This window comes from Mobula birostris, chromosome 25 (assembly GCF_030028105.1).
Source record: "Mobula birostris isolate sMobBir1 chromosome 25, sMobBir1.hap1, whole genome shotgun sequence".
NCBI classification, from domain to species: domain Eukaryota; kingdom Metazoa; phylum Chordata; class Chondrichthyes; order Myliobatiformes; family Myliobatidae; genus Mobula; species Mobula birostris.
In genome coordinates this window covers 14741909-14768639 of record NC_092394.1, presented here as the reverse complement: position 1 = coordinate 14768639, position 26731 = coordinate 14741909, and the positions used below count along the sequence as shown (strand labels likewise).

Here is a 26731-nt window from a genome sequence, read left to right as displayed (position 1 = left end):
TCCGTGGTTGGGAAGTTGTTGGAGTCGATTGTCAAGGATGAGGTTACAGAGTACCTGGAGGCATAGGACAAGATAGGCAGAACTCAGCATGGATTCCTTAAAGGAAAATCCTGCCTGACAAACCTATTACAATTTTTTGAGGAAATTACCAGTAGGCTAGACAGGGGAGATGCAGTGGATGTTGTATATTTGGATTTCCAGAAGGCCTTTGACAAGGTGCCACACATGAGGCTACTTAACAAGATAAGAGCCCATGGAATTACAGGAAAGTTACATACGTGGATAGAGCGTTGGCTGATTGGCAGGAAACAGAGAGTGGGAATAAAGGGATCCTATTTTGGTTGGCTGCCGGTTACCAGTGGTGCTCCGTAGGGATCAGTGTTGGGGCCGCTTCTTTTTACATTGTACATCAATGATTTAGATTATGGAATAGATGGCTTTGTGGCTAAGTTTGCTGACGATACGAAGATAGGTGGAGGGGCCGGTAGTGCTGAGGAAATGGAGAGTCTGCAGAGAGACTTGGATAGATTGGAAGAATGGGCAGAGAAGTGGCAAATGAAGTACAATGTTGGGAAGTGTATGGTTATGCACTTTGGCAGAAAAAATAAATGGACAGATATTATTTAAGTGGGGAAAGAATTCAAAGTTCTGAGATGCAACGGGACTTGGGAGTCCTCATACAGGATACCCTTAAAGTTAACCTCCAGGTTGAGCCAGTAGTGAAGAAGGCGAATGCAATGTTGGCATTCATTTCTAGAGGAATAGAGTATAGGAGCAGGGATGTGATGTTGAGGCTCTATAAGGCGCTGGTGAGACCTCACTTGGAGTACTGTGGGCAGTTTTGGTCTCCTTATTTAAGAAAGGATGTGCTGACGTTGGAGAGGGTACAGAGAAGATTCACTAGAATGATTCCAGGAATGAGAGGGTTAACATATGAGGAACGTTTGTCCGCTCTTGGACTGTATTCCTTGGAGTTTAGAAGAATGAGGGGAGACCTCATAGAAACATTTCGAATGTTAAAAGGCATGGACAGAGTGGATGTGGCAAAGTTGTTTCCCATGATGGGGGAGTCTAGTATGAGAGGGCATGACTTAAGGATTGAAGGGCGCCCTTTCAGAACAGAAATGCGAAGAAATTTTTTTAGTCAGAGGGTGGTGAATCTATGGAATTTGTTGCCACGGGCAGCAGTGGAGGCCAAGTCATTGGGTGTATTTAAGGCAGAGATTGATAGGTATCTGAGTAGCCAGGGCATCAAAGGTTATGGTGAGAAGGCAGGGGAGTGGGACTAAATAGGAGAAAATGGATCAGCTCATGATAAAATGGCGGAGCAGACTCGATGGGCCGAATGGCCTACTTCTGCTCCTTTGTCTTATGGTCTTATGATACAGAAATTAGCAGTCAAGCTTCAAAAGAACCAACATTTTGTTCATGATGAGTTGGGATGGGGCACTAACAGTTAAGTAGATATACTGGAAGACACTGACAAAACTTGATAGTTCATTAAAAAACTCATCTTCTTAGGACAATTTAATGAAGCATCCAAAAACACTGCTGAAGGTGTAGAACTGCTTGTACCAGCCAAAAATGGTTCATTTTTACTTTCAACCCCCTTTCCTAACACAGATGAAAAATCGAAGTTGGTCAGCAACTCCTTTGTATTCATAATCTCTTTAAATATTTTCAATAACAGAAGGCTCAAAGAATATGCATACTGTTGACAACTATGTTTAAATTCCAGATATTTTTTTTTTTTTGAAAAGAAAGAAATGAATCCTTCCTGGTAGCTACAGACACAGCAGTCTCAACATCGTTTAACATTAGAAACCAATTTTTTGACTGAAGAACTTTTTGCCACAGATGAAACTGCCTCAGCTCCATCAATGTCGTATGTAGGCACTTAAGGGAATGTCATCACATTGCTTAAATGCTCAAGAAATGCCAGGCACCAATATTAAGTTTTACGTATTTGATTAAATAACAAACCAATTTGACTTACCATATCTAATTCTGCCTCCTTCTTAAAAACGGAATAAGCCTCTTCATAGCCATTAGAACGAAGATAGTCAGCTATAGCTCGATTTCTGAAAAATACCCAAATCTGAATTTTAAAAAGAGACATTAACCACCTTCAACTTAGCACTGTCGATTATGTCAAAATCTAAAATGACATTTTGAAAATCATCAATAAATCATTGTCTAAGAAACAAGAGATGCAATACAGCCACTGTATGTCTGAAAGTCTATCTATACAAAGCATGACTGTAATACATTCTCATACATTGTTCCCCTTCCAAAATGTTTATGCAACGACTTGGCTCAGAAATGCTGACACAGCAATACGAGTAAGATAAACAGTAAATATGTTCTCTATGAATTGACCTAGATATTACACCTCAATATTTTTATTGACAATAAATAATGACTCAGGAAATGCTAAATGCTCTTCAAAATTTATCATAGTGCTTTGAAAAAGTATTCAGCCCTCAACTATACTTTACAGTAGGGATGATGTTACGTGGCTGATGTGCACTATTAGCTTTACACACCACTTAGTGCTGAAGCCAGAAAGTTCCACTTTAGTCTCATCCGACCACAAGACCTACTTCCACATCTTTACAGTATCATCTAAATGACACTTTGCCAAGTCTTTACGGGCAAGGATATGCTGTTTTAAAAAAAGTGGTACATGTGGCGTAAATCTAATACTGTACATCAGCCAGGTAATACCATCCCTACTGTAAAGTGAGATGGAGGCAGCATTACGCTGTGGGAATTCTTCTTACAGCAGGGACTGGAAATCTGGTCAGGAATGATGGGCTAGCCCTACCAGAAAGTTTAAATTGGGGAGGAAGTTGGTCTTGCAGCAGGACAATGACTCAAAGCACACTACCAGAGTGACTTCAAATGAAGAAAATTTATGTCCTTGAGTGGCCCAGTCAGAGTCCTGATCTTAACCTGATCAAACACCGCCAGCTGCTGTTCATCATAGCTCTCAACTAATCTGGCACAGCTTGAGCAATTTTGCAAGGAGGAATGGGCAAATCTTGCTGTATCACATTGTGAAAAGCTAATAGATTCTTATCCAAAAAGACTACTACTGTAATAGCTGTGAGAGGTGGCTCAACTAAGTACTGAGCGAAGGGGGGGCGAATACTGCTGGCATTTTAGTTTTTCGTGCTTTACAATTTTCCATTTTTTTGGGCACCACTGTGAAAGAAGCATGTGATGCACAAATAAAAATGCTCAGTTAAATTGATTAAAATCCCTGGATGTAATACTCATTTATGTGAACAAAGAGTTGGGGGCTGAATACTTTTTCCAAGGCACTGTATTTCACAGTACACTCTCATGGTTCACAGCCGATCCCCAGCCTACCAGCCATTATGGTCAAACATTCAGAAAGGTGATGGTAAGGGTTAGTAACATCGTGAAGGATCCCACCCACCATGATCATGGACTGTTTGTCCCACTCCCACCAAGAAGTCAGCTGCGGATCATTCATGCCAGAACCATCAGAGTTAATAACTGTTACATTTCCCGAAGCAGAAAGGCTGATTAACACCTCTGCCCACTAAGCCACCCCTCAACTATTACTACTTTATCATTTCCTCTAAGTCACCTTATGTACAGATACTTCTGAACCTAGAGTCACTTAATAAATATACAATCAATGTTTATAAGCTATCATAGGTATTTATATTTATTGTGTTTTAAACATTTAATGTGTACTTCATCTTATTGTGTTTTTTTTAGTGCTGCATTGCATCCAGAGTAACAATTGTATCATTCCCTTTTACACGTGTGTACTGGAAATGACATTAAACATCTTTTATATAAATAAACATTTGACACGAAACAAAAAGAACTTGAGAGATTTTGACTGCTTACACCAGGTACCATGTTGCTGTTTTATGGCTGCAGTCCTGCTTTTCTATTATGACTTTGCCAAAGAGATGGGTGGTTTCAGTATCTCAGAAAATGCTGAACTCCTAGGATTTTCACACACACCAGTCTCGAGAGTAAACAGAGAATGGTGCCGAAAATTTTAAAAAATCTAGTGAGTGGCAGTTCTGTGGGTGAAAACACCTTGTTAATGAAAGAGGTCAGAGGAGAATGGCCAGACTGGTTCAAGATGACAGGAAGGTGACAGTAATTCATAACCATGTTTTACAACAGTGGTGTGCAAAAGACCATTTCAGAGCTCAACAGATCGAATCTTGAAGTGGATGGGCTACAGCAGAAGAACATGTACTCAGTGGCCACTTTATAGGTATAGGAGGTACCTAATAAAGTAGCCACTGTGTATACTTTTCTTTTATTGGCAGGATTGAAGGATAGCAATCAAGAGTAAAGCCAAAGTCAATTTTCTCTTCCCAGACCCAGGAGAAATTAGATTACTCTGATGGAGCCGGACACTTCCTCGTATGCACAGCTTAACGTTTCCCCTTCTTGCTTTTTAGTGAACAACTGTTCTTTTGATGAAACAATTTTGTAAAACTGCCCCCAAATCCCACAAATGTAAATATTTATGATACCTTTAAAGAATCTCCCAAGGTGTGAATAAATTAAACTATTCAACTGCTCAGTCAGCATTTCTCAAAACGCCTGTCAGATTAATGGCCACTAATAATGCAAGACATGCTTCAATGTTCTCCTTTGTTTTCTAATGCAAAGCACATTTAGAGTCAGCCATCAATTCTAATGAACAGTGCAGTTTTGCCCTTGTACCCGGTGTGGTAATGGACCATATTTACATGGCAATTAGGTTGTAGATGATGCTGAAGATTACAAGCCAATGGTCAGTTTAAGCAAATGACATTAAGTATTTAAATCCTTTGATATTAAATCAATATCTTCTTTAAAAAGGTCAAGGTTAATTATGGTGTCTTATGGTATTTACAGCATACATGGTTTTCTTAAAAAATAAAAATGTATAGCACACACAAAATGCTGGAGAAACTCAGCAGATAAGGCAGCACATATGGAGAGGAATAAACAGTTAATGTTTCAGGTAGAGACTTTTCTTCAGGACTAGAAAGGAAGGAAGAAGATGCCAGAATAAAAAAGTGGGGGTGGGTGGATGGGGGAAAGAGAAGGAGGACTAGATAAAAAGTGATAGGTGAAGCCAGGCAAAGGTAAAGGGCTGGAGAACGAACTGGAAAGGAGAGAAGAGTGGACCATCGAAGAAAGGGTGAGGTGATAGGCAGGTGAAGAGAAGGTGAAGAGCCCAAAATGGGGAATAGAAGACAGAAGGGGGTGAGGAGGGAAAAGAGATGATAAAAAAAAATTACCAAAGGAGAAATTGATGTTAATGCCATCAGGTTGCACGTTACTTAAGTGGAATATGAGGTGACGCTCTTCCACTCCGAGAATGGCCTCTTTGTGGCACAAGAGGAGGCCATGGACCGACAATTTGGAACGGAAATGGGGATAGGAATTAAAATGGTTGGCCACCAGGAAGTTCCACTTTTGGCAGATGAAGTGGAAGTGCTTGACAAAGCAGTCCCCCATTTTATGTTGTGACTCACCAATGTAGAGAAGGCCGCATTTGGAGCGCTGGATACAACAGATGATCCCAACGGATTTGCAAGAAAAGCACTGCCTCACCGGAATGACTGTTTGAGGCCCTGGATGGAGGTAACGGAGGAGGGAGGAGTTGTGGCAGCATTTCTGTTGCTTGAGGGTTATGTGCCAGGGAAGAGGTTAGTGGGGAGGGATGAATGGACAGGGGAATCACGGAGGGTGCGATCTTTGCGTAAAGTGTTGTGGGGGAGGGGGAGAAAAGAGGTAACAATGTATTAGGTGGTAGAATCCCATTGAGCATGGCAAAGTTGCGGAGAATAACGCTTTGGATGCAAGGCTGATGGGGTGCTAAGTGTGGACAAGAAGTGTAGTAACAGACGGGTTCATAAAGACTGAAAATCTTTTTTTAATACAACATAAAGGTTATAATGATAAAGTCTCCCTCTACTATGTGTTATGTAACTATGAAATAAATGCTCATCCTTTCAAACTCTAGTCATATCTCTTCAACTTGTTTGCTGAAAGCCATAATCAAACATGCCACTTAGCAATATACTTGTTGCAAAATACATTGCAATCTCGTTGCTTCTCGTTAAGAAAATGATTTATTTAACTTCCCTGCAGCAGTAAAATAATGTCTAAAGTGCCAATTCACAAAAACCACATGTTCAAAGGTATGATTTCTATACTGTGCCATTAGCCGTGAAGAGTCAAGGATCAAACTGGGTATGAGTGAATTTTGCCCCGTCGGGTTTATTACTGACTAGTATCCAGTCACCCAACTCTAACAAAAGTTCTGTTTAGGTGACAGGAGGAATAAGGATTGATGCCAACTGCACTTGTCTTCCATTGTTCTACAATTTTAATATTTTTTCCCCCAGTAAGGCTCAGCAGTTTGAGACAGTAAGAATAAGGGGAAACCATTTCATGTTGCGTCTTTCATTAATGTGCTCTCAGTGTTTTAGGAAATAATCCCTTCACTTCAAAAATAAAAAAAAAGATACTGCATCCAGCAAGCCACTGAAAACGGCACAAGAAAGGTGCAATCTGGCTCAACATTCAGAACGCAACCAAACGCACACCCACCACTGCCAAAACCAGGTGCTTGTTTCTAATCAATTTGATTAAGACCGAAAAGCAGAGTCATATTCCAGATACTGAGGTATATTTATATTACTGAGGTATACTGAGGTGACACGACCCATCCAGCCAACATACTTTTCCTCCCTCTTCCCTCTGGGAGAAGGCTCAGGAGCTTGAAGACTCGTACGGCCAGATTTGGGAACAGCTTCTTTCCAACTGTAATAAGACTGCTGAACGGATCCTGACCCAGATCTGGGCCGTACCCTACAAATATCTGGACCTGCCTCTTGGTTTTTTTGCACTACCTTACTTCCCATTTTTCTATTTTCTATTTATGATTTATAATTTAAATTTTTATTATTTACTATTTTTAACTATTTTTAATATTTAATATTTGTAATCCAGGGAGTGGGAAGCGCAGAATCAAATATCACTGTAATGATTGTACATTCTAGTACCAATTGTTTGGCGACAATAAAGTATAAAGTATTTTTCCTCCAAAAATACTCCGTTAACTTGTGGGCACTAGACATAACTAATACATCTTGCACTGTTATAGGATAAAATGATTCCTTGCATTGGGACAAGAACAAAAGGAGACTATACCAATACAAACTTCCATAAGAATATGAACACTTATATGCAAAACTAACATGCAAACATAACTGCCACAAACTGACAAATTAAAATTTCAATACAAGATATTATACTGAGATACTGCTTGTATTTCACTCAATCAAAATAAAAAGAAAAATCAACTTAGCAATTGCTGCCAGTGAAAAGGAACTACCTGTATGTACCTTTTACACAAGCCTCACATTTTTGCCGCAATTGCAAATAAAAGCATTTCAGATTTCCAGATAAGTGGGATTCAACAGACACTAAAGATACTCCAACATCAGCAATCTAAATAATTTTTAAAAACTTGCATTTAGGTAAGATTTCAAATGACCCAAATTCACATTTCAAATACTTTTATATAAAGCATGCCCATGCACAGTTATCTATAACAAGTGGAAACACTTAGATCAATAGAGAACAGGCGTCAGAAAAAAAATGGTCACTGAACATGGTTTTCCAGAGGAAGAAATAACAAACCTCAAGTACTTTACAACTTCATTCTGAAAAGTGCACACTACTTTGATCACTAGAGGCTGTGCAAAGTCAGCATCACAAAAAAAGTAAATTAAGACTTACTTTTTGGCTAAACTGAAACACATCCTTCTATGACTGCGTACAGAAATTATCACAACACTTCCACAAACTGATTAAACAACCACCAACATGCCACCCGTGGTACCAGAGGAGCAAACACTGCTACACCGTCAAGAACGCTTACTGTGCCATCACACATCTGCACTTTGCCAAATTCAATTACCTGGCTGTACTTCTACTCGCAGCACATAGGCGTAGTCTGACAACGGCAGCACTGGTGATAAAGGCAGCAAAGTTATTTATGGTCAAGGCTGGTGGCAGAGCGCATACAGGACTGCTGTGAATTGGTGGACTGGACCATATTCAGGGAACGCACACAAAAAATGCTGGTGAACGCAGCAGGCCAGGCAGCATCTATAGGAAGAAGTACAGTCGACGTTTCAGGCTGAGACCCTTCGACTGTACCTCTTCCTATAGATGCTGCCTGGCCTGCCGCGTTCACCAGCAATTTTTTTTTTGTGTGTGTCCCCTGAATTTCCAGCATCCGCAGATTTCCTCGTGTTTCCATATTCAGGGATTAATTTTCAGATCTAAATGAATATGCCAGTCACTGACTTCATTAAGAACTGCGTGGATCAGTGGATGAATCAGGAGATTTACAGTCTGCTGAATGCTACATCTGTGGAATTTAAGATCAGTGATCCAGAACTACAAATGAAGTTCAAGTATGACCTACAGAAGACTATTGTGCAGGGGTTGCGTGCCATTACTTCCTACAAGGCAAAACCTAACAGCTTCAAAAGTTTTGAAATCTGGGCCTCTACACTTCCCTCTGCAACTGGTTTCTTGACTTTCTCATCGAGAAACCAGCCAGTACAGATTGGCTTGTTTATAGTCAACACAAGCATACCTCAATGATGTATGCCTAGCCCACTACACTACTCAGTCTTCACTTATGACTGTTTGGTTACACAGCCCAAACACCATTTATAAACTCAGCAGTGACACAACTGTTGGCAGAATCTCGGATACTGAAGTGGAGCAAAATAGATTGGCTGGATGAGCAGTGTCACAATAACAACATTGCACTCAATATCAGCAAAACCAAAGAATTGATTGTAGACTTCAAGAAGGGAAAATTGGGAGAATGCACACCTATCTTCACTGAGGGATCAGCGGTGGAAAGAGTGAGCAGTGTCAAATTCCTGGGTATCATCATCTCAGAGGATCTATCCTAGGCCCAACATACTGATGCAATTTAAACGAAGGCTTGCCAGGAGCTATGCATCATTAAGAGTTGGAGAGGTACGGCAAATCACTGAAGACTCAAGGCAAATTTCTATAGACAACCATGGCATGCACAGTGGGCTGCATCTTAAAATCTATGAGTCGGAGTACAGGAAGGAAATAGCTTAATAACATGGTGTCATGACAACAACCTTTCCCTAAATATTTATGAAACAGAAGAGCTGAACACGGACTTCAGGAAGGGGGGTATTGCACATGCTTCTGTTTACATCTAGAGTGCTGAGGTTGAGAGGATTGAGAGCTTCAAGTTCAAAGCAGTGAACATCACCAATAGTCTAACCTGGTCCAACCATGTAGATACTGTGGCCAAAAAATACCAATGGCTCTATTTGCCTAAAGAAATTTGGCTCATCCCCACTGACACTTACCAATTTTTAAATCAATGCACTGTAGACAGCATTTTATTTGGATGCATCACAACTTGTTTACAGCAACTGTAGTGCATACAACCACAGTAAACTGCAGAGTTTTGGACAGAGCTTGGCATATCTTGGAAACCAGCCTCATCTCCATACACTGTCTATGCATTATTAAAGACTCCACCCATTGTGAATAATCTCTCTTCTCAGCTGTCTCATAGGTAGAAGATATAGAAGCCTGAAAGTACATACAACTGGGCTCAGGGGATACTTGTACCCTGTTATAAGATTATTGAATGGTTCCCTGGTATGATAAAATGGCTCGTGACCTCATAGCCTGCCTTATGACCATGCACCTTATTGTCTACCTGTACTGCCTTTCTCTGTAGGTGTTACACTTCATTCTGCATTCTGTTGTTTTATCTTGTACTACCTCAATGCACTTTGTATGAACAGTATGCACCTCACTGTACTAATTCCAATAACCTGTGCAAAATGTAGAGGACCAGACAAATTGACTTCACTTATGGAGGCATCCAGCAGGCAGCAATGAGATCTCAATGGCAGGTCAGCCAATTACCACCCATCAGCCTACTCTCAATCAACAGGAAAATAATAGAAGGCGTCATCAACAGTGCTATCATTCTTTAATCGGAAGATTAGGGTTGTACCTTGGCTCCAGAAATTTTTGCTTCTGACCAGGTAACAGTTATAAAATGTCTCCATGTGACCAACAGAAGAATATTAAAATTACATCCAAGCATAAAAATCAACTGAGTACAATAAAATGCAAGGAATTACAACAACCAAAAAGATCAAGTTTTCTTCTTAGTACTCAATCCAGAAATCTCAACTCCAAAGGCTGAAGACTCCAATTCTCTGCAAGGTCTAATTTAGTATCAGATCACTGAGACTAGTGAGTGTTGAAGTGTTTATGTTCAACTGGAAGCCTTTGTAGACCACCATAAAACAGGAACAGAATTCGTCTGCTCCACCATTTCATCATGGCTAATTTATTATGCCCATTCAAACCCATTCTCCCTGTGATCTTAGCCCAGGTGCTTCCAAGCAGAAGCGAGAACCCCTTGGGTGACACTTCCCCGTTTCATTGGGTATGTGAAAAGCCAATCAATAAGTGCTATCATAAGTATCAGAAATTGCCTTGGTAATTCTGATGTAATTCAATCAGGATACATACTGACTTTTACACAGCTATTTCTAACTGAAATTACATCACAAAATACTAGTATTCTGCTGGTCTAAAAATCCAGGCTCTACTCCATACTGCTTCTGCAAACATAAGAACTAAATCTTAATGGGGAGACAGGAATTCTATTCTGTACATGCCAATTCTGACTAGCTGGAAATATATGGGCAAAATACAAGAAATACAGTTTAAAAAATGGTGGGAAGCTAAATACCAAAATAAAAATGCTGCCAATGCAGCAAAAGTGGAAAGGTTACAAGATGCCATTACAAACTTGTGACATTGAATGAGTGCCTTGTGTTTTGAAAATTCAAAACTGATTCACATTAATTGAATATCCATGTTTAATTTTAGATGGTAAAATACAAAGTTCTAATAACTAGGCTTCAAACAAAGCAGTACCAAAATACAAGCCTAAATACAACAGGTTAATTTGATTAAAAGTGATTAGGATATCCAGGAGCTAATATAACTGAACAGACATTCTTGGATTGAAACTCCACTATGGTTTTTGAAACCAAAACAGCCTTCCAGGCATCAAGGTTAATGCTTTACAAAAAACCTGTGACCTAAAACAAGATGGTGAATGTAACAGCACAGAAATCCAGAAACCAAGTGATAATCATGGATGCACTGAGGAGAATTTATCAAGGTACAGAGAGAGTCACATTTGATGAAATGCATCTCGAAGCACTCAACTGTGACTCTATCCATGACTTGAGTATCCTCAACGTTGTCCCACAACAAACCAAATGGGAGCCTCAGGACCATCTCTGGCCAACAAGAGACGAAATCAAATGTAAACTGAAAAACAGAACAGAACAGTGACAGATTCACAACTTCATCTCTAACATCTGACAAGAGGACATGGTTTGGAAAGTTAATGCTGCAACAATGACAGAGATATCCTTGCTCTCCAGTGGTTGAAGAGTTGCTCCTTTGATTTATGTTGTGGATTCTTCCGATCTCGGTTGCACAGTGTATATACTCATTAGAAGATAAATAGGAGCATTTAGCTCCTTAAGCCTCCTGAACCATTCAACGCAAATCATGGCTGATTTTCTACTCAACACCATATTTCAGCCTTATCCCATAATTTTTCTTATATTCATAAATCTAACAATTGCAGTTTTAAATGGGATAAAACAACAAAATTTCCACAACCTGCTGAAGGAAAGAATTCTTTAAAAAAAAAATTACCTCAGGGTGAAGAAATTTCTTATTTCCATCCTTAAGGACCTACCTCTTACTTTGAGATTGTAGCCCCTAGTTCTAGACTCCTCAGCAAGGGGGAAATCCAATTAAACTTCTTAGAATTTTTTTATGTTTAAAGGTACTTTTGTTTATTTATTCAATTTTCAATTATGGGTATCATTGGCAAGATCAGCCATTGCTACCCATTCCAAAACAGCAATAAGCTACTTCAGAATGAACAACATTGCCCCTTCAGAATGAACAACATTGCCCTAGGTTCAGAAATGGCAATTAGAACAGACCAGGTAAGGATATCAGACTTCCTCTCAACAATACAAAGCAGATGGGATTAAAAAAAAAATTTTAACCAACAAACCAGTAATTTTATCATTACCCAATTGAGTGAATTTATACTTAGCTGCCTGGATAAGACTTGAACTTTCACGCCAACCCCCATATGTTATTTCAGAACTCTGGTTTACTCTTCACTGTCTGATAAATTCAGGAGCTATTAGAGAGCACCAACTATTATACACAGTCTGCTTCAATCCTACAAAATCCTTCGACTTCTTGGGGGGGGGGGGAGGGCTATGGAGCATTCTTCTCAACTGTGGTTGTCTCAAATTCCTCTGCTCTTTCTTTGCATGATGATAGCATACAAGGTGCCGTCTTACCAATATTTTGCAACAAACCTAATCGCTGTACACAATGGAGTCAAGCAAACTTGCCGTATCCCAATACTTTGGATTTTCCTTTCTGCAGAACTAGATCTCATCTTTTATACTTTTCCTGAATAAAGTACTTAAACTACAGAAAAAGAAAATCTAAACTACTCCACTCCTAAATCAAAGTCACTCTATTCTCAATTATTAAGCTGCACCAGGCTGGCAGCGCTTCCCTCCACATTCTGAGATCTGATGCTGATTATACCTTTGCCTATACAGATACCATTTAATCTGCTGAGTTCCTCCAGCAGATATTTTGTTATTATTGCAGAAAATTCAGGCAATTCATTACCAAAGTAGTATTTTACACATTTACAATTATCAGCTTGATGCATTAATCAATGGATTAGACATTTTTTTTAATGAACTAGAGAAGTTTTTTGTTCTAATTTCTGGTCCAAATATTTTTCTCTGCAATGTTTTTTTAATTACCTTCACAATCCATTCACTCTCAGACCCTGACTGTTGAACAGCGCAAAATTTGGGAAAATATTGCTATTCATTAGAAAATACACATCCTGTCCTGAATTTTCTTTCTCTCATTCCTTCTCACAACTCAACTGTAATTTCAACAGGTGAAATTCACTGTATTTGCATATGTAACACCCAGCTGGAGACATTACCAATCAAAACTTAAAATTACAGCAATTCTTAACATCTGCAGAGTAATTGATTACAAATGAACAATAATTGTATTTTTTTAAAGTTCAAATAAGGAAACATGAAGTACCATGTTAAACTGGAATTACAATTTTGAGCTCAGGTCATTCCTAAATACAAGCACATGCATTCCCTTGTTCTTGCGTCGTTAGTATGCTGGAATACAGCTACAATCGTTTTAAGAAATGGCAGCCAACAGACAAATAGCAGACTGTTACACATGAAACAAGGGATTCAATTGTCATCATACAGCATGACTAAGAGGAAGTATATTGCTCCCTGTGGAATTACGTCATCGGCAAAACAGCACAAGTCCAAACCCTGGTTGCCAGTATGATCTGTCCTACAACTGTCAAAAGCATAGCAAAGTTACAAACTGCTCTATAATTACTGTATTTTCACATTCACAAGCAGTTTTCAAGCAACTGTTACTGAATGGTGTGTAACCAAATTCCCTCTGTGACTACGAGATTAAATACAACTTCATTTTCTTCAGAAATGAAAGGACAGCTTGAAATAAAGAGCTTTTTTTTTCAGTAATTCAATGAACAATAGACTGAAAACATGCACAATTTCTTTACCAAGATCTCTATTACTGATTGATACCAGTGCATTTCATAGAACTGGAAAACTTCCTCACTAATGTTGCTGAAACTGTAAAATTGAGTGCAAATTACTAAATTTGTGCTCTGTATTTCATTTAAAAACAAAATTATGTAGTGAATATGTATGCATCTATGGTCAAATCATAGCATTCTTCAGACCCTTTTTCTTACTTGGGAGCAACTTTTTCTGTTTACTGTTTACTATACCATCAGTTAAAATCAATGCTCTTCAGGGAATTTCATCATATTAATTCATGATAACATGATCCTTGTTGATCTCGCCTCAAACATAAACATTTGACAGTGTATGCTAGACAGCGTTTGCTCTCTGGTCCAAAATGGATGTACAATCTTCAAGTGAAAATTGAAAGCATATTTCCCAACAAAAACTAAAGTCAAATTTTAAGACAAACTTAAAACATAAGACATAAGTAACAGTAAACCAACTAGCCCTTCAAATTTCTCTGCTATTCATCAAGATCTAATCCTCAGTGCTATTTTCCAATACTCTCACCATGTCTCACCATATTCCCTGAATATACAGAATCAATGATTGAGCCTGCTCAGTCCTTCAAGCAGAAAATTCCAAAGGCTCACCATTCTCATTTCACTCCTATGTGGCTTAACACTTACTCTCAAAATTGTGTTCTTTTGTTATGGATACTTCAGTCAGGAAGAGAATCCTCCCCGTTTCAAAGATGTTAATCTCCTTAATTTTATAATTTTCAATGAGATTATCTCTTTTTCTGAACTCAAAGATATGGTCCATGAAATCCATTATCCCTTGAATTAGTCTAATTAACAATGCACTCTTATGAGAAGCATGTCCTTTCTTAGGCAAGGAGACTAAAATTGTACACAGTAATGCAGGTCCAGTCTCACCAAGACTTCACACAATTGCAATATTATCTTACTTCAAAAATTAAACACATACCTCACCAAACCTAGCATATTATTTGTTGTTCCAGTCATTTTGCTATATCAGCAATTTGGCCTTCAGTGACTGGCATACAAACACACTCATGTCTTTTCGAACTTCACAATGACACAATATTTCATTATTTTACCAATATACTGTTGCTCAATTATGTTCACAATTTTCCCCACAATGTCTTATCTGCCATATTCTTGCCCCATCCTCCTCCATACTCTCAGTTCCACTTGGAAAGGAGGGAAGAGGGGGCAATTTGGTCTCCTCAGCCAAAACATTGATTCAGATTGTGAATAGCTGCGACCAAGCACAAGTGTGGTACCCCACTAGCTACAGCCTGTCAATCTAAGAAGTATGTTTAGAACCACAGAAAAACTACAGCACAGAAACAGGCCTTTTGGCCCTTCTTGGCTGTACCGAACTATTTTCTGCCTAGTCCCACTGAACTGCACACAGACCATATCCCTCTATACACCTCCCATCCATGTATCTGTCCAATTCATTCTTAAATGTTAAAAAAGAACCCGCATTTACCACCTCGTCTGGCAGCTCATTCTATACTCCCACCACTCTCTGTGTGAAGAAGCCCCCCCTAATGTTCCCTTTAAACTCCCCCCCCCCACCTTTAACCCATGTCCTCTGGTTTTTTTTCTCCCCTTGCCTCAGTGGAAAAAGCCTGCTTGCATTCACTCTATCTATACCCATCTTAATTTTATACACCTCTATCAAATCTCCCCTCGTTCTTCTACGTTCCAGGGAATAAAGTCCTAACCTATTCAACCTTTCTCTGTAACTGAGTTTCTCAAGTCCTGGCAACATCCTTGTAAACCTTCTCTGCACTCTTTCAACCTTATTTATATCCTTCCTGTAATTTGGTGACCAAAACTGAACACAATACTCCAGATTTGGCCTCACCAATGCCTTATACAACCTCATAACATTCCAGCTCTTATACTCAATACTTTGATTAATAAAGGCCAATGTACCAAAAGCTCTCTTTACGACCCTATCTACCTGTGACGCCACTTTTAGGGAATTTTGTATCTGTATTCCCAGATCTCAATGTTCTACTGCACTCCTCAGTGCCTTACCATTTACCCTGTATGTTCTACCTTGATTTCTCCTTCCAAAGTGCAATACCTCACACTTGTCTGTATTAAACTCCATCTGCCATTTTTCAGCCCATTTTTCCAGCTGGTCCAAGTTCCTCTGCAGGCTCTGAAAACTTTCCTCATTATTTTTGCTTATTCTTGCCCTGCTTTCATTTCAGTAACTAATTCGTAATTAGTGTCAATATACTACTCTCGACACCACATGCTCTTTTTGTTGTCCAACCTCTTGTGACTTTATTGAAAGCTTTCTAATAATCTATTAGTTCTCTTTTTTCTACTAGTTCCATCCTCAAAGACCTTAGCTGGTTCTATACTCCACCTTCTTTCCTATCATATTCCATCATTAGCCCTTTGTTGCTTCCACCTATCACCCACATCCCCAGTGTTTGTCACTATTTCTACTTTTCACTTCGCCACTTACTTATCACTCCTCACTTGAATCCATTTTTCAGACCAAATAAGTCTCCACCAAATAGTGACAATTTATTTCCCTATACAGATGCTGCCTGACCTGGTGAGTTCCTCCAACATCTTGTTTCTTGGTCCAGTCTCCAGCATCACCAGTTTCTTGTATTTCCATCTATATTCCTCTTTCATGAAACAGCCTCTCCCTTAGGATTAAGGACTCTTTTACTCTAGTTTTGCGGCTTCTTGTGTGACAAATAAGGCCAATGTAGGAATCATAATCTCTTGCACAGATGGGAAGGTGATTCCTGATGGGGCAAGTATGTGGGTACTTTCACCAGAGATATAGATCATACTATAATAGTGGGAACAGGAAGCCATTTCACCCATAAAGCTGAGAGATGGAACGAGCAGTACTTTTCTATACCCAGAATATGAAACTCATTGCATACATGGGCGATAAAGGCAGAATTCTTCATCACATTTGAAAAGTACATGAGGAACCATGATTTAAAGGCTACAGTTGTTGTGCTGGAAGCTGATTCATTCTTGGTCACCACAGATATTGGCCAAATAGCCTACTATTGTGACGTAAGTTTTGCATGAAGCTTGTTCCACTCTTCAATAATATCATGGCTGATCTGAATCTAACTTCATAAACCAATCTTCCCCCTACTTGATATATACTACCTTTACAATAAATCTCAGATTTTAGATCTCAGATCTAAAATTAAAGATCAGCCCAAAATTATGCATTGTTTGCACAAGTTCTAAATTTATACAAACCTTTTGAGAATTGGTTCCCAAGTTTTACTCCTCAAAAACCTGCACTAAGCTTGCTAAGCCCTTTAGCTCAATAATCTCCAAGAAACCCAAGTTTTCACTCATCTTCTATACATCTTTGAAGTTTTGACAGTCATTCCATATCCTCACTGCACATGCATGGGTGATCCGTAGAGAGGGTTAAGAGCACCAAGTTTCTGGAAGTGCACAAAATGGATGATCTCATCTGGTCCCTCAACACCACCTCTTTGGTCAAGAAAGTACAGCAGCAGCTCCACTTCCTGAAGAGACTGAGGTGAATGAGACCCCCCCCCCCCAACTTCCCACCACAAACAATTTTTACAAGGGTTCCGACTAGCTGCATCACCACCTGGTACAGGAATTATAAGGCACCTGATGGCAAGTCCCTGTGAAGGATTGTGAGAACTGCTGAGGATCATCGGAATCCCTCCCCATCTATCAGATATATTTATCAGGAGCAGGGCTGTTAGCATTGTCAATGATTCCTCCCATCTGCCCAACAATCTCTTTGACCCCCTACCTTCAGGCAGAAGGTATCACAGCATTTGGACAACTAGTAGGATAGGAAAAAGCTGCACCCCCCCCCCCCCCGCCCAAATGAAACTACTGATTGCCCTACCATCACCCAGGTCTCATGCATGAAGTTCCAGTAGCGTTATACTGATTACTTTTTAAACTTGTGTTGCACATGCATCTTATTATTTGTTTTACTAGTGATAATATTACTTTGTGTGTTGTAAGTGTGAATTATATGTACAGTGTTGAGCACCCTAGTCCAGACAAATGTTGTCTTGTTTGGCAGTGTACACGTGTACAGTTGAATGACAATAGATTTGAACTTGAGCAAACTACAGAAAATATCCTAGTTTATGTAATTGTTTTTTATAATTTAATCCTCAGGGTCTGGGTATTATTCTGGTGTCAACATATCATTCCTCACATGTGGTGCTCCGAGCTATCAAAGTATTCCAGGTATGGTTTCAGTTTTCTATAAGATTTAATTCTGACTGATGGTATCTTTTTGGGGATATCAAGAACTCTCTAGAAATTGTCCGGTCTGGTTTTCTTTAGAAGCTAATTCTGTTCATAAATTTTCTATCATTTCTCTCCTCAGATCCTCAATTCCTTTATCTTTAAGTAATTTAACTGATAATTTTGCAGTTAACCACACCTTGACAATTTGGGTACAATTTAGAAAATATTTTGGTTTATTGAGTTTTTCACTTTCAAATCCATTTTTTCTAACTATTTTTTTAAACCTATGACTGATGTAGTTTTTAAAGAGTGGAATAGATTGGGTATTAAATGTTTTAAGGATTTGTTTGTTGGAGATCGTCTTTCTTCATTTGAACAATTGTCAGCTAAGTATAGCCTACCCAAAACCCACTTCTTTCGATATTTACAAATTAGAGACTTCTTGCATTCTCAAGTACATACATTTCCTAAAAGTCCAGATAAGAATTTATTTGATACAATTTTTAATTTGAAACCTTTCCATAATGGATCTATATCTAATATTTATGGTATGCTGCTGGGAATGAGAAATATTCCTTTAGACAAAATTAAAAATCTCTGGGAACAAGATTTACAGATTCCAATTTCTGAGGATACTTGGAATGAAATTTTTAAATTGGTTAATACCTCATCGTTATGTGCCCGTTATTCCCTTCTACAATTTAAAGTGGTTCATAGGGCCCACATGACTAAAGATAAGCTCTCTCATTTTTTTCCAGAAACATCTTCCTACTGTGATAGATGTAACAATGGAGAAGCTTCACTAATTCATATATTTTGGACTTATCCAAGTCCTGAAAAATATTGGAAGGAAGTGTTCCAAACTTTTTCAGTGCTTTTTAAAGTAAACTTTAAACCTAATCCTTTGACTGCCTTATTTGGTATTGTTGGAGGAAATGATATTATTCTGGAGTCACATGATTTGCATATTTTGGCCTTTATGTCTCTTATAGCCAGGAGGGCATTGTTGCTTAAGTGGAAGGATGCCACTCCACCTACCAATACTCATTGGTTAAATGATGTTATGTCATGTTTAAATTTAGAGAAGATTTGCTGTTCAATTTCTGAACCTAGACAAGATTTTTTAACATTGTGGGGACTTTTTTTGAATTATTTTCAAAATCTTTGATTTGCTATTAAGCTTGGCTAACAATATGTTTTATCATGTAAGGATTTTTCCCCTTTTTTTAAACCAAACAGCTGTTTTTTTTGGTAGTGGGTTTAGATTTTTTTGTATAATAAAAGTATATCTTTTCAATATTATGTTTAAATTTAATATATATGGACATGGGGTAATGAAACTATATTTGTGATTCCAATATATTGTAATCAATATATATCTTACTGTACTCTGTATTCTTTTATGTAAGAAATCAATAAAAATATTGAAAAAGAAAGAACTCTCTAGAAATGGTACACTAACTACAGCTGGATCACATCTGCTCAGAAGATCCTAGTAGCAGCCCTTAATCTGGATTCAAGGAGCTGATTTCACTAATCTTTCATTCTTGGAGGCTGGTAATGAAATCTCACAGTGAGTAAGCCCCAGTAGTTCTGAGACCCTTTGGCAGAAGGCCAAGATGGAGTGGAGTAACACATGACTGATATTCAGAGGTGTTCAGTAAGTATTACGCTGGATGTAATTGCTATTACAAAAGCAAAGTTACAAAAATAATGCAAAAGATGCTCAAATATATCAACTATGATCTCTAATTTCCTTAATGTGCAAGATGGGAATCCTCATTCAAATGACTGGGATTCTGATCTTACTTCAGGGCTGATCTGGCATAGGATTGGAGAGGAAGATTCCAGAGTTACAGCAATGACAGATGCCCACCATCTGCTATGATGCAAGCCTCACAAGCTCTGTATTTGATCGCACAAACACAAGGCTCTGAGACTTAAAGGGATTTAAATGGTTGAAATTTGGAACAGTTGATTCATGTCAGCAGGGTTTGCCCCAACATCTACAAACATCACCTTGCTCATTCATTTGGTCATATTTTAAAATTCGAAGCCTCCAAACAATCTTACCAATTGCGAATCAATGGTCACTCATTTGTGATAGCCGTTTTTGTGGCATTCAGCCACTCCATGATAAATGCAAATTGGTAACTCTCTAACAAATGACATGCAGCTAATTGTTTCATATTCTCCAACTTTCTTTTCTCAGTTTACTCAATGTACATTTCAAGAAGGAAACTGCTTACTGGAGTTACCATTGAGAATGATTCTCTGGCTTCAAGGGCTATGTTGCTTTGATTTTGTAAATTTACAAGCTCATTACAGGCTCAAACTCTAAGAATTAATTATAATTCCATAGAGTACTTTTACCAGAAGGACTGCAATGCTCATAGCACTTTAACACCATATTCATAAAGATGATCAGGGATAGGCAATAAATGTCATATTACATGAATGAACGAACGAATTGGAAGAACTTTGGAAGATCACAGGGCAAAGTTCTTACCGAATCTTTCCAAAAGTCAACATGAAATGGCATCTGATCCTGGAAGTGTATCACTAGTGCATTATTAGCTTCATTATCAATTTGCTTATATTAATGTTACTAAGCAGTCCATCCCCGTAATTAAATTAGCTTCTGGAAAATGAAGTAAAAAATGTATAAAGGTTGGGAAACTGAACAAAAAAAAAAATGCTAGAAGTACATTGTGCGTCAGGCAGCATCAGTGGAATGAGAAAGTTTATGTTTAGGTCAAAGAACCTTCAGTTCTGGAGCAGTAGCTGCTTCTCTTTCAATAGATGCTGCATGACTACTGAATATTTCCAGTATTTTCTGTTATTGTATTAAATTAGTTCATTTGTCCTGTTTTCCTCTACTTGTCTTTATAGCATAGCTAGAAGTATTTGTATAACATGTAAACCACTATTCTTTAAAACCATTTTATTTATTATTGCTACTTTTAAATTCCTAACACCTTACATCTAGTGAATATTCATCACAATTCCACAGATACCTCTATCAAATTAAACTCTCCAATGCATTTAACATCCTTATCCTCAATATTACACTTCTGAGTACAAGCAATTACCTATCCTGAACCTTACAACTTTTTGTGCTACTATCACAGGTTTGAGTATTTTTGGTGTAGATCTTGAACCATCATTAGCTCATCTGGCTGAACCGTATCAATCTATAACAGGTCTGGCTGAACCGTATCAATCAATCAATAACAGGTCTGGCTGATCTGTATCAATCAATAATGGGTCCTGATCTTTGTAAAGAGAGACAATGTCCAAAGATCAAGGAATGCACAGTAACCTAGCATAAAGCCAGGGAATGGCTAACAACAGCATCATTTAATTGGCAAAAATCACCTCCAATTAAATTTGAAATAGAAATTTCTTCAGATTATGTTCAAACTAGATTATGGATATTGGAGGGATGTATAGCCAGTTGGAATGTCACTGAATCTGACACAATATCTACCATACAATCACAGTAAAACAGCATTCATTATTTTGTATCAACAGGGGCATACATGACTTTATACGGTAAATGAGTATTTTGATTGAGGTTAATCAGTTTTTGAACATTTCAATGCACAATCTACATCTACATTTTGGATTCACTTAAAAAGGCTAGTTAAAGAATCTTTGTCTGCATTCAGAACATACAACTGCTTATTACTACAACTGTTACAAGCATGAAGACCTTGTGTTTTCCTACCACTTCAATGGAATAAAACAATATATATTCAAAATAGTAGATCTGAAACGTAAGCATTAAATAAATCCAATACTTTGCAGTCAAATTGCTAAATGGGATATAATTTTTCTGGTGGAGAACTAGTCTGGGCAAGTATATATTGGAATAATTTGACAGAACTACTTGTAATAAACCAGTAATAAAATAATGCCTACAACTTTCCATTCTTTACAACTTTTTTAATCAGCTGGGTATAATTACCTTCAGAAGTAGCTTGAATTCAATACCACACAGAATTACAAAAAAAAATTCAACATATTGTTTTTAAAATTCACTACTGGAGCACAGTGGAAGCTCAGTCATTGAATACATGACATCAATAGACTTTTAGATATTACAGAAATTAATGTACATCAGCTTAGTGCAGGAGAATGGCTAAAAAGGCAAAATACTAGCCATTGAATGGCAAGGTGAACACAAGGGACCAATAACTATTTCTGCTCTATTTATGATTTATTTCCTCTGTTGGTATGAGTCTACCTGCTGGAATTATTGTATGGTAAAGATGAAGGGTTTTCTGAGGTAACTAGAAATTATCCACTGAACACTGTCTCACCACTTCTATATCCTCCTTTAAACTCTTTGATAAAGCTGTCAATCTCCTAATAGCCCTGATAAGCCTTCTGCAAACTCAATTACAACATCCTACATAACTGAAACAACATATATATCCCTTCTTATCCTTCCCACCTGCCTGCAGCCTTTGATGTTGTTGGTAAACCATTCTCTTTAAAGCCTCTGTATCATCAATCAGAATTGAACTGTACATCTTGGATTCATTTCATTATGAACAAATGGTGCTTACAAATCCAACATTTTTAACTGCAGAACAAAAATGCTAGAAGTACTCAAATCAAGCAGCATGATCAGGGAGAATAAAAGTCAACATTTTGAAACACCTTTCAACCGAATGAAAAAGTGAGATAACAAGTGCATTTTATATTGTATTTGTGTGGAGAGAACAGTGTGAGTGTCAGTGTGGTGAGTAAGATGAAAATCTGTCAAAGGAAGTTATAAAAAAGTCAGCAACAGAAGAGAAATAAAAACCATCAAACCATACAAAGATGCAGCCAAGCATGTGGAAATTAAAAAAAGGTTAATTTTTAAACTCAAATTCATTACAAAGTCGTGAAAGTTGCAGACTGATTGAGATGCTGCTCCTTAGCTTACACTTGGCATCACTGGAATAATTCAGGCTGTCCAAATCAGTTCAAGTTGGGAGCGGAATGGAGAATGGATAACTACAATCTGCAGTTATCCAATCTACCTTTGGTTTCTTTGATGCAGAGGTGATTTACTGCGAGCAATAACTGGGAGACACTTTTTTTGCCTAATTATAGGTACATATGTTTGCAAAGAGGGTGTTGCAAAGTCCTACACAAACATTGTCTGAATTGGAAATGCTGTCCTATAGGCAAGCATTTCAACTCTCAAAGTTTTTGAGTTAACTCTCAAAAATCAGTCTCTACAGAACTCCGCTGTCACAAACCCTATGTACATCCTATCCTGCCATCAGGCAAACCCACCAAAGATGGTTGCCCATAGAGACGGAGAAATCCTGACAGAACTCTTAATTCCAGTCTCTTTGAGGCTTCATAACATTGTCAGGCATAGACAAGGAAACCTCTGATCACAAACTTAGCAAATGCATCAGTGCTTGTCCATGCCGAACAAAAATATACTTATAAGAATCACCAAAACCACGAAGGGATCACAGTAAGTTTGGGTAGTGGTGTTTTGGATGTCTTGTTTTTGAAGTCAAGAGACCAAAACAATCTGTATTATTTTTTTTATTTAAAGATACAGAATGATAACAGTCAAATCTAGCCCAACTAGCACACACACCCCAATAACACCCATGTGATCAATTCAGAAAAGCCATAAATGTTACCAACCTGGCATAGCTATGTAAGACTACATGCATGTTAAACAGTGAAAACACAGAATTGATAGACATTCTAAACTAATACATTAGATGATCACTTAACAGTCCTGTGATAGTAAATATATAATATCCAGTAGTAAATAATTGAGGACAATTAAACAGCTAACAAGAAAATGTAATTCCATGAATATTTGAATCTTCAACACAGGCATGGCCCAAAATGAAAGTGCTAAAGCTTAGGCTGGAATACTCTCAACACTGAGCTTGAGTTATGCACTTTGGTAAGTTGAATAAACAGGAAGAGACTGACAAAGAGATCTGGGAGTTTTACACATGAATCAAAATGTTATCAATAAGAGACAAGTAATTAAAAGAGAAATGGCATATTCACTTTCATTGCAAAGGGGTTGGAGCATAGAAATAGGGAAGTTCTGTTACAATTGCACAGGGTATTGGTGAGGACACATTTGGAGTACTTGGCAGCTTTGGGCTCCATTATCTAGAGCCCAAAGCTGCCGAGTACTGGTGACAGTCCAAAAGAGAGTCACCAGACTAAATCCTGGGATGGAATTTGTGAGACTAAACAAGTTTGATGTGCATTTTACCTGGGCACATCAACCATGATCACGTTGAATGACAGGCTAGGCTCGAGGGCTGGGTGGCCTATTCTTGCTTCTATTATGTTTTTCTATACCTTCTACTTGCTTGGACAAGCATAGCCACAACATGCCTTTAAAAGCTGCACAGCATTCAAGACAAAGCAGCCTGCTGAACTGGTATCACATTTACCACTAGGAATATTCATTCCCATCACCATAGGAACACAAAAGGCTGCAGCATATATCATTTACAAAATTACTCATCCAGATTCATAGGACAGCAGCCTCAACAACGATGACCACGGCACCAATTTTCAAACAATCAGAAACTATCATATATTAATGGATGTTAAAAAAAAATCTTTAATTAAAACACTAGTAAGTTATTGAAAGGACTAAACGAAAAAATAAAACAAACTTTTCCTCCTTATCTCCAGCCTAGACATTCTTTTCGTAATGCCAAGGAATCCCATCAACATGGCACTAACAGTGGAGTTCAGCAAAAGATTAGTCACAGATACATCAGCATAATCAACAATACCTAAAAGTTTTGCATTTGACTGCATATACATGGGACTAAGACTCAAGGCTCAAAGTCAGTGGATCTGAGAAAAGTAAAGAAAATTACTACTATTTCACATCGTCTTTGTTAAGATTTCTTTAAAAAATTAAGAGTTATTTGGTAATAGTTATTAAGACATACAGTTCCAACTAAGGAATCAGAATAAATATAGCAAAATAAATCATGCTTGGTGCCTACAATTGACAGACCCTTCCTCTGTTAAGGGATGGAAAATATGGAGATGACTTACTGCATTTGTTTCACATGAACTTGCACTAACCAAGCACAATATAGCAAACGGAGGATGAGAGGTGACCTGACAGAAGTGTAAAAGATGATGAGGGGCATTGATCATGTAGATCAGGGATCCCCAACCTTTTCTGCACTGCGGACCGGCTGACCGGGGCGGGGGAGGGCTGCCAACGGACAAGAGTAACCGTCAAATACATTGTGTTTACTCAGAGAAGACTACAATTACCATGAAGTTTTGCACGGGTACATGTGCGCGCATGCATGAACGTGCCGGTTTTTTCCCCTACAAATCGTTTTTGGCGATTCTATTTTGGTGGGGGGGGGGGGGGTGTTAATCATGACCGGAATATAGAAGATAAGTCAACTATAAGTCACTTTTTAGTGGCTAATACATCCGATTTCGTTTCTAAAAGGGTTTATCTAACAAATTAAATATTAAACACACAGCGTATATTACATAAATATAAATATAGTGATGAAGTCAATTACTGCATAAGTCACTTAAGTCAATAGCATCATAACATTTTAAGCAATGTTTGGATATTAAACACACAGCACATATTTTCCCCGTATGAACATATAAAATCATTGCAACACACCAATATCGCTGAATCAGTGGGAGCCCTGGGCTTGTTTCGCTGCAACAAGACGGTGCCATCGAGGGGTGATGGGAGACAGCGATACTCGAAGGGGGTTTCTTGTGTCCAGTCTATTCTGCAATTTAGTTTTCATTGCATTCATTGCAAAGATATGTTGGAAATGGAAGTAACGTTTTCAGTGCTTTCGTGGCTATCTCAGGATATTCAGCCTTGACTTTGATCCAGAATGCCGGCAGAGATGTTATGTCAAACATACCTTTCAGCCCATCGCCATTTGCAAGCTTGAGGAGTTGATCTCCTTCCCACGCTGACAAGGATGACGCGGTGTAATGACCTTGCATACATTCAAGCTCAACAGTAGCTGTGACAGGGAATGAGGAAAGGTGCAGCTGGCTCATATCGCCAAATCATATCGTTTCCTCGCGGCCCGGTAGCACATGCTTTGCGGCCCGGCACTAGTCTGCGGCCCAGTGGTTGGGGACCCCTGGTGTAGAGAGCCAGAGGCTGCTTCCCAGGGCTGAAATGGCTAACACGAGTGGGCATAGTTTTAAGGTGCTTGGAAATGAGGGATGTCAGTAGTAAGTTTTTCCACACAAAGTGGTGGATGCATGGAATGCACTGCCGGCAGCGGTAGTAGAAGCCGATAAAATAGGGCCTTTAAGAACCTCTTAGATAGGTACATGGAGCTTAGAAGAATAGAGGGCTCTGCGCTAGGGAAATTCTAGGCAGTTTCTAGAGTAGATTACATAGTCAGCACAACATTGTGGGCCGAAGGGCCTGTAATGTGCTGTACCTTTCTATTTTCTAATATAGCAAAAAGTTACTTACTTTTTATTGGAATTTCAACTGCTATTTTAAATAAAACAGATCTCATTGAAATCAAGTTTTATTGCCACAGTTCCTTTTGAAGATCTAAGCACAACTTGTTACATTCAGAAGAAAACAAAGTATCAGATTTTGGAAAAAAAATTATTGTAAAGCTCGAAACTAGCAATTTTTCACATTAGGAAAAATGCAAT

General features: G+C 38.4%; 1 protein-coding gene across 2 annotated transcripts in view; it reads right to left on the bottom strand.

Annotated features, from left to right (window-relative positions):
- The window catches only part of LOC140187913 (lissencephaly-1 homolog), a 93944-nt gene that overhangs the window by 35528 nt on the left and 31685 nt on the right, over window positions 1-26731 (bottom strand). For both annotated transcript variants that reach the window (XM_072243773.1, XM_072243772.1), the window contains one exon: window positions 1997-2081. In XM_072243773.1, coding sequence (XP_072099874.1) covers window positions 1997-2081 — 85 coding nt within the window. The remainder of the gene's footprint in view (window positions 1-1996; window positions 2082-26731) is intronic.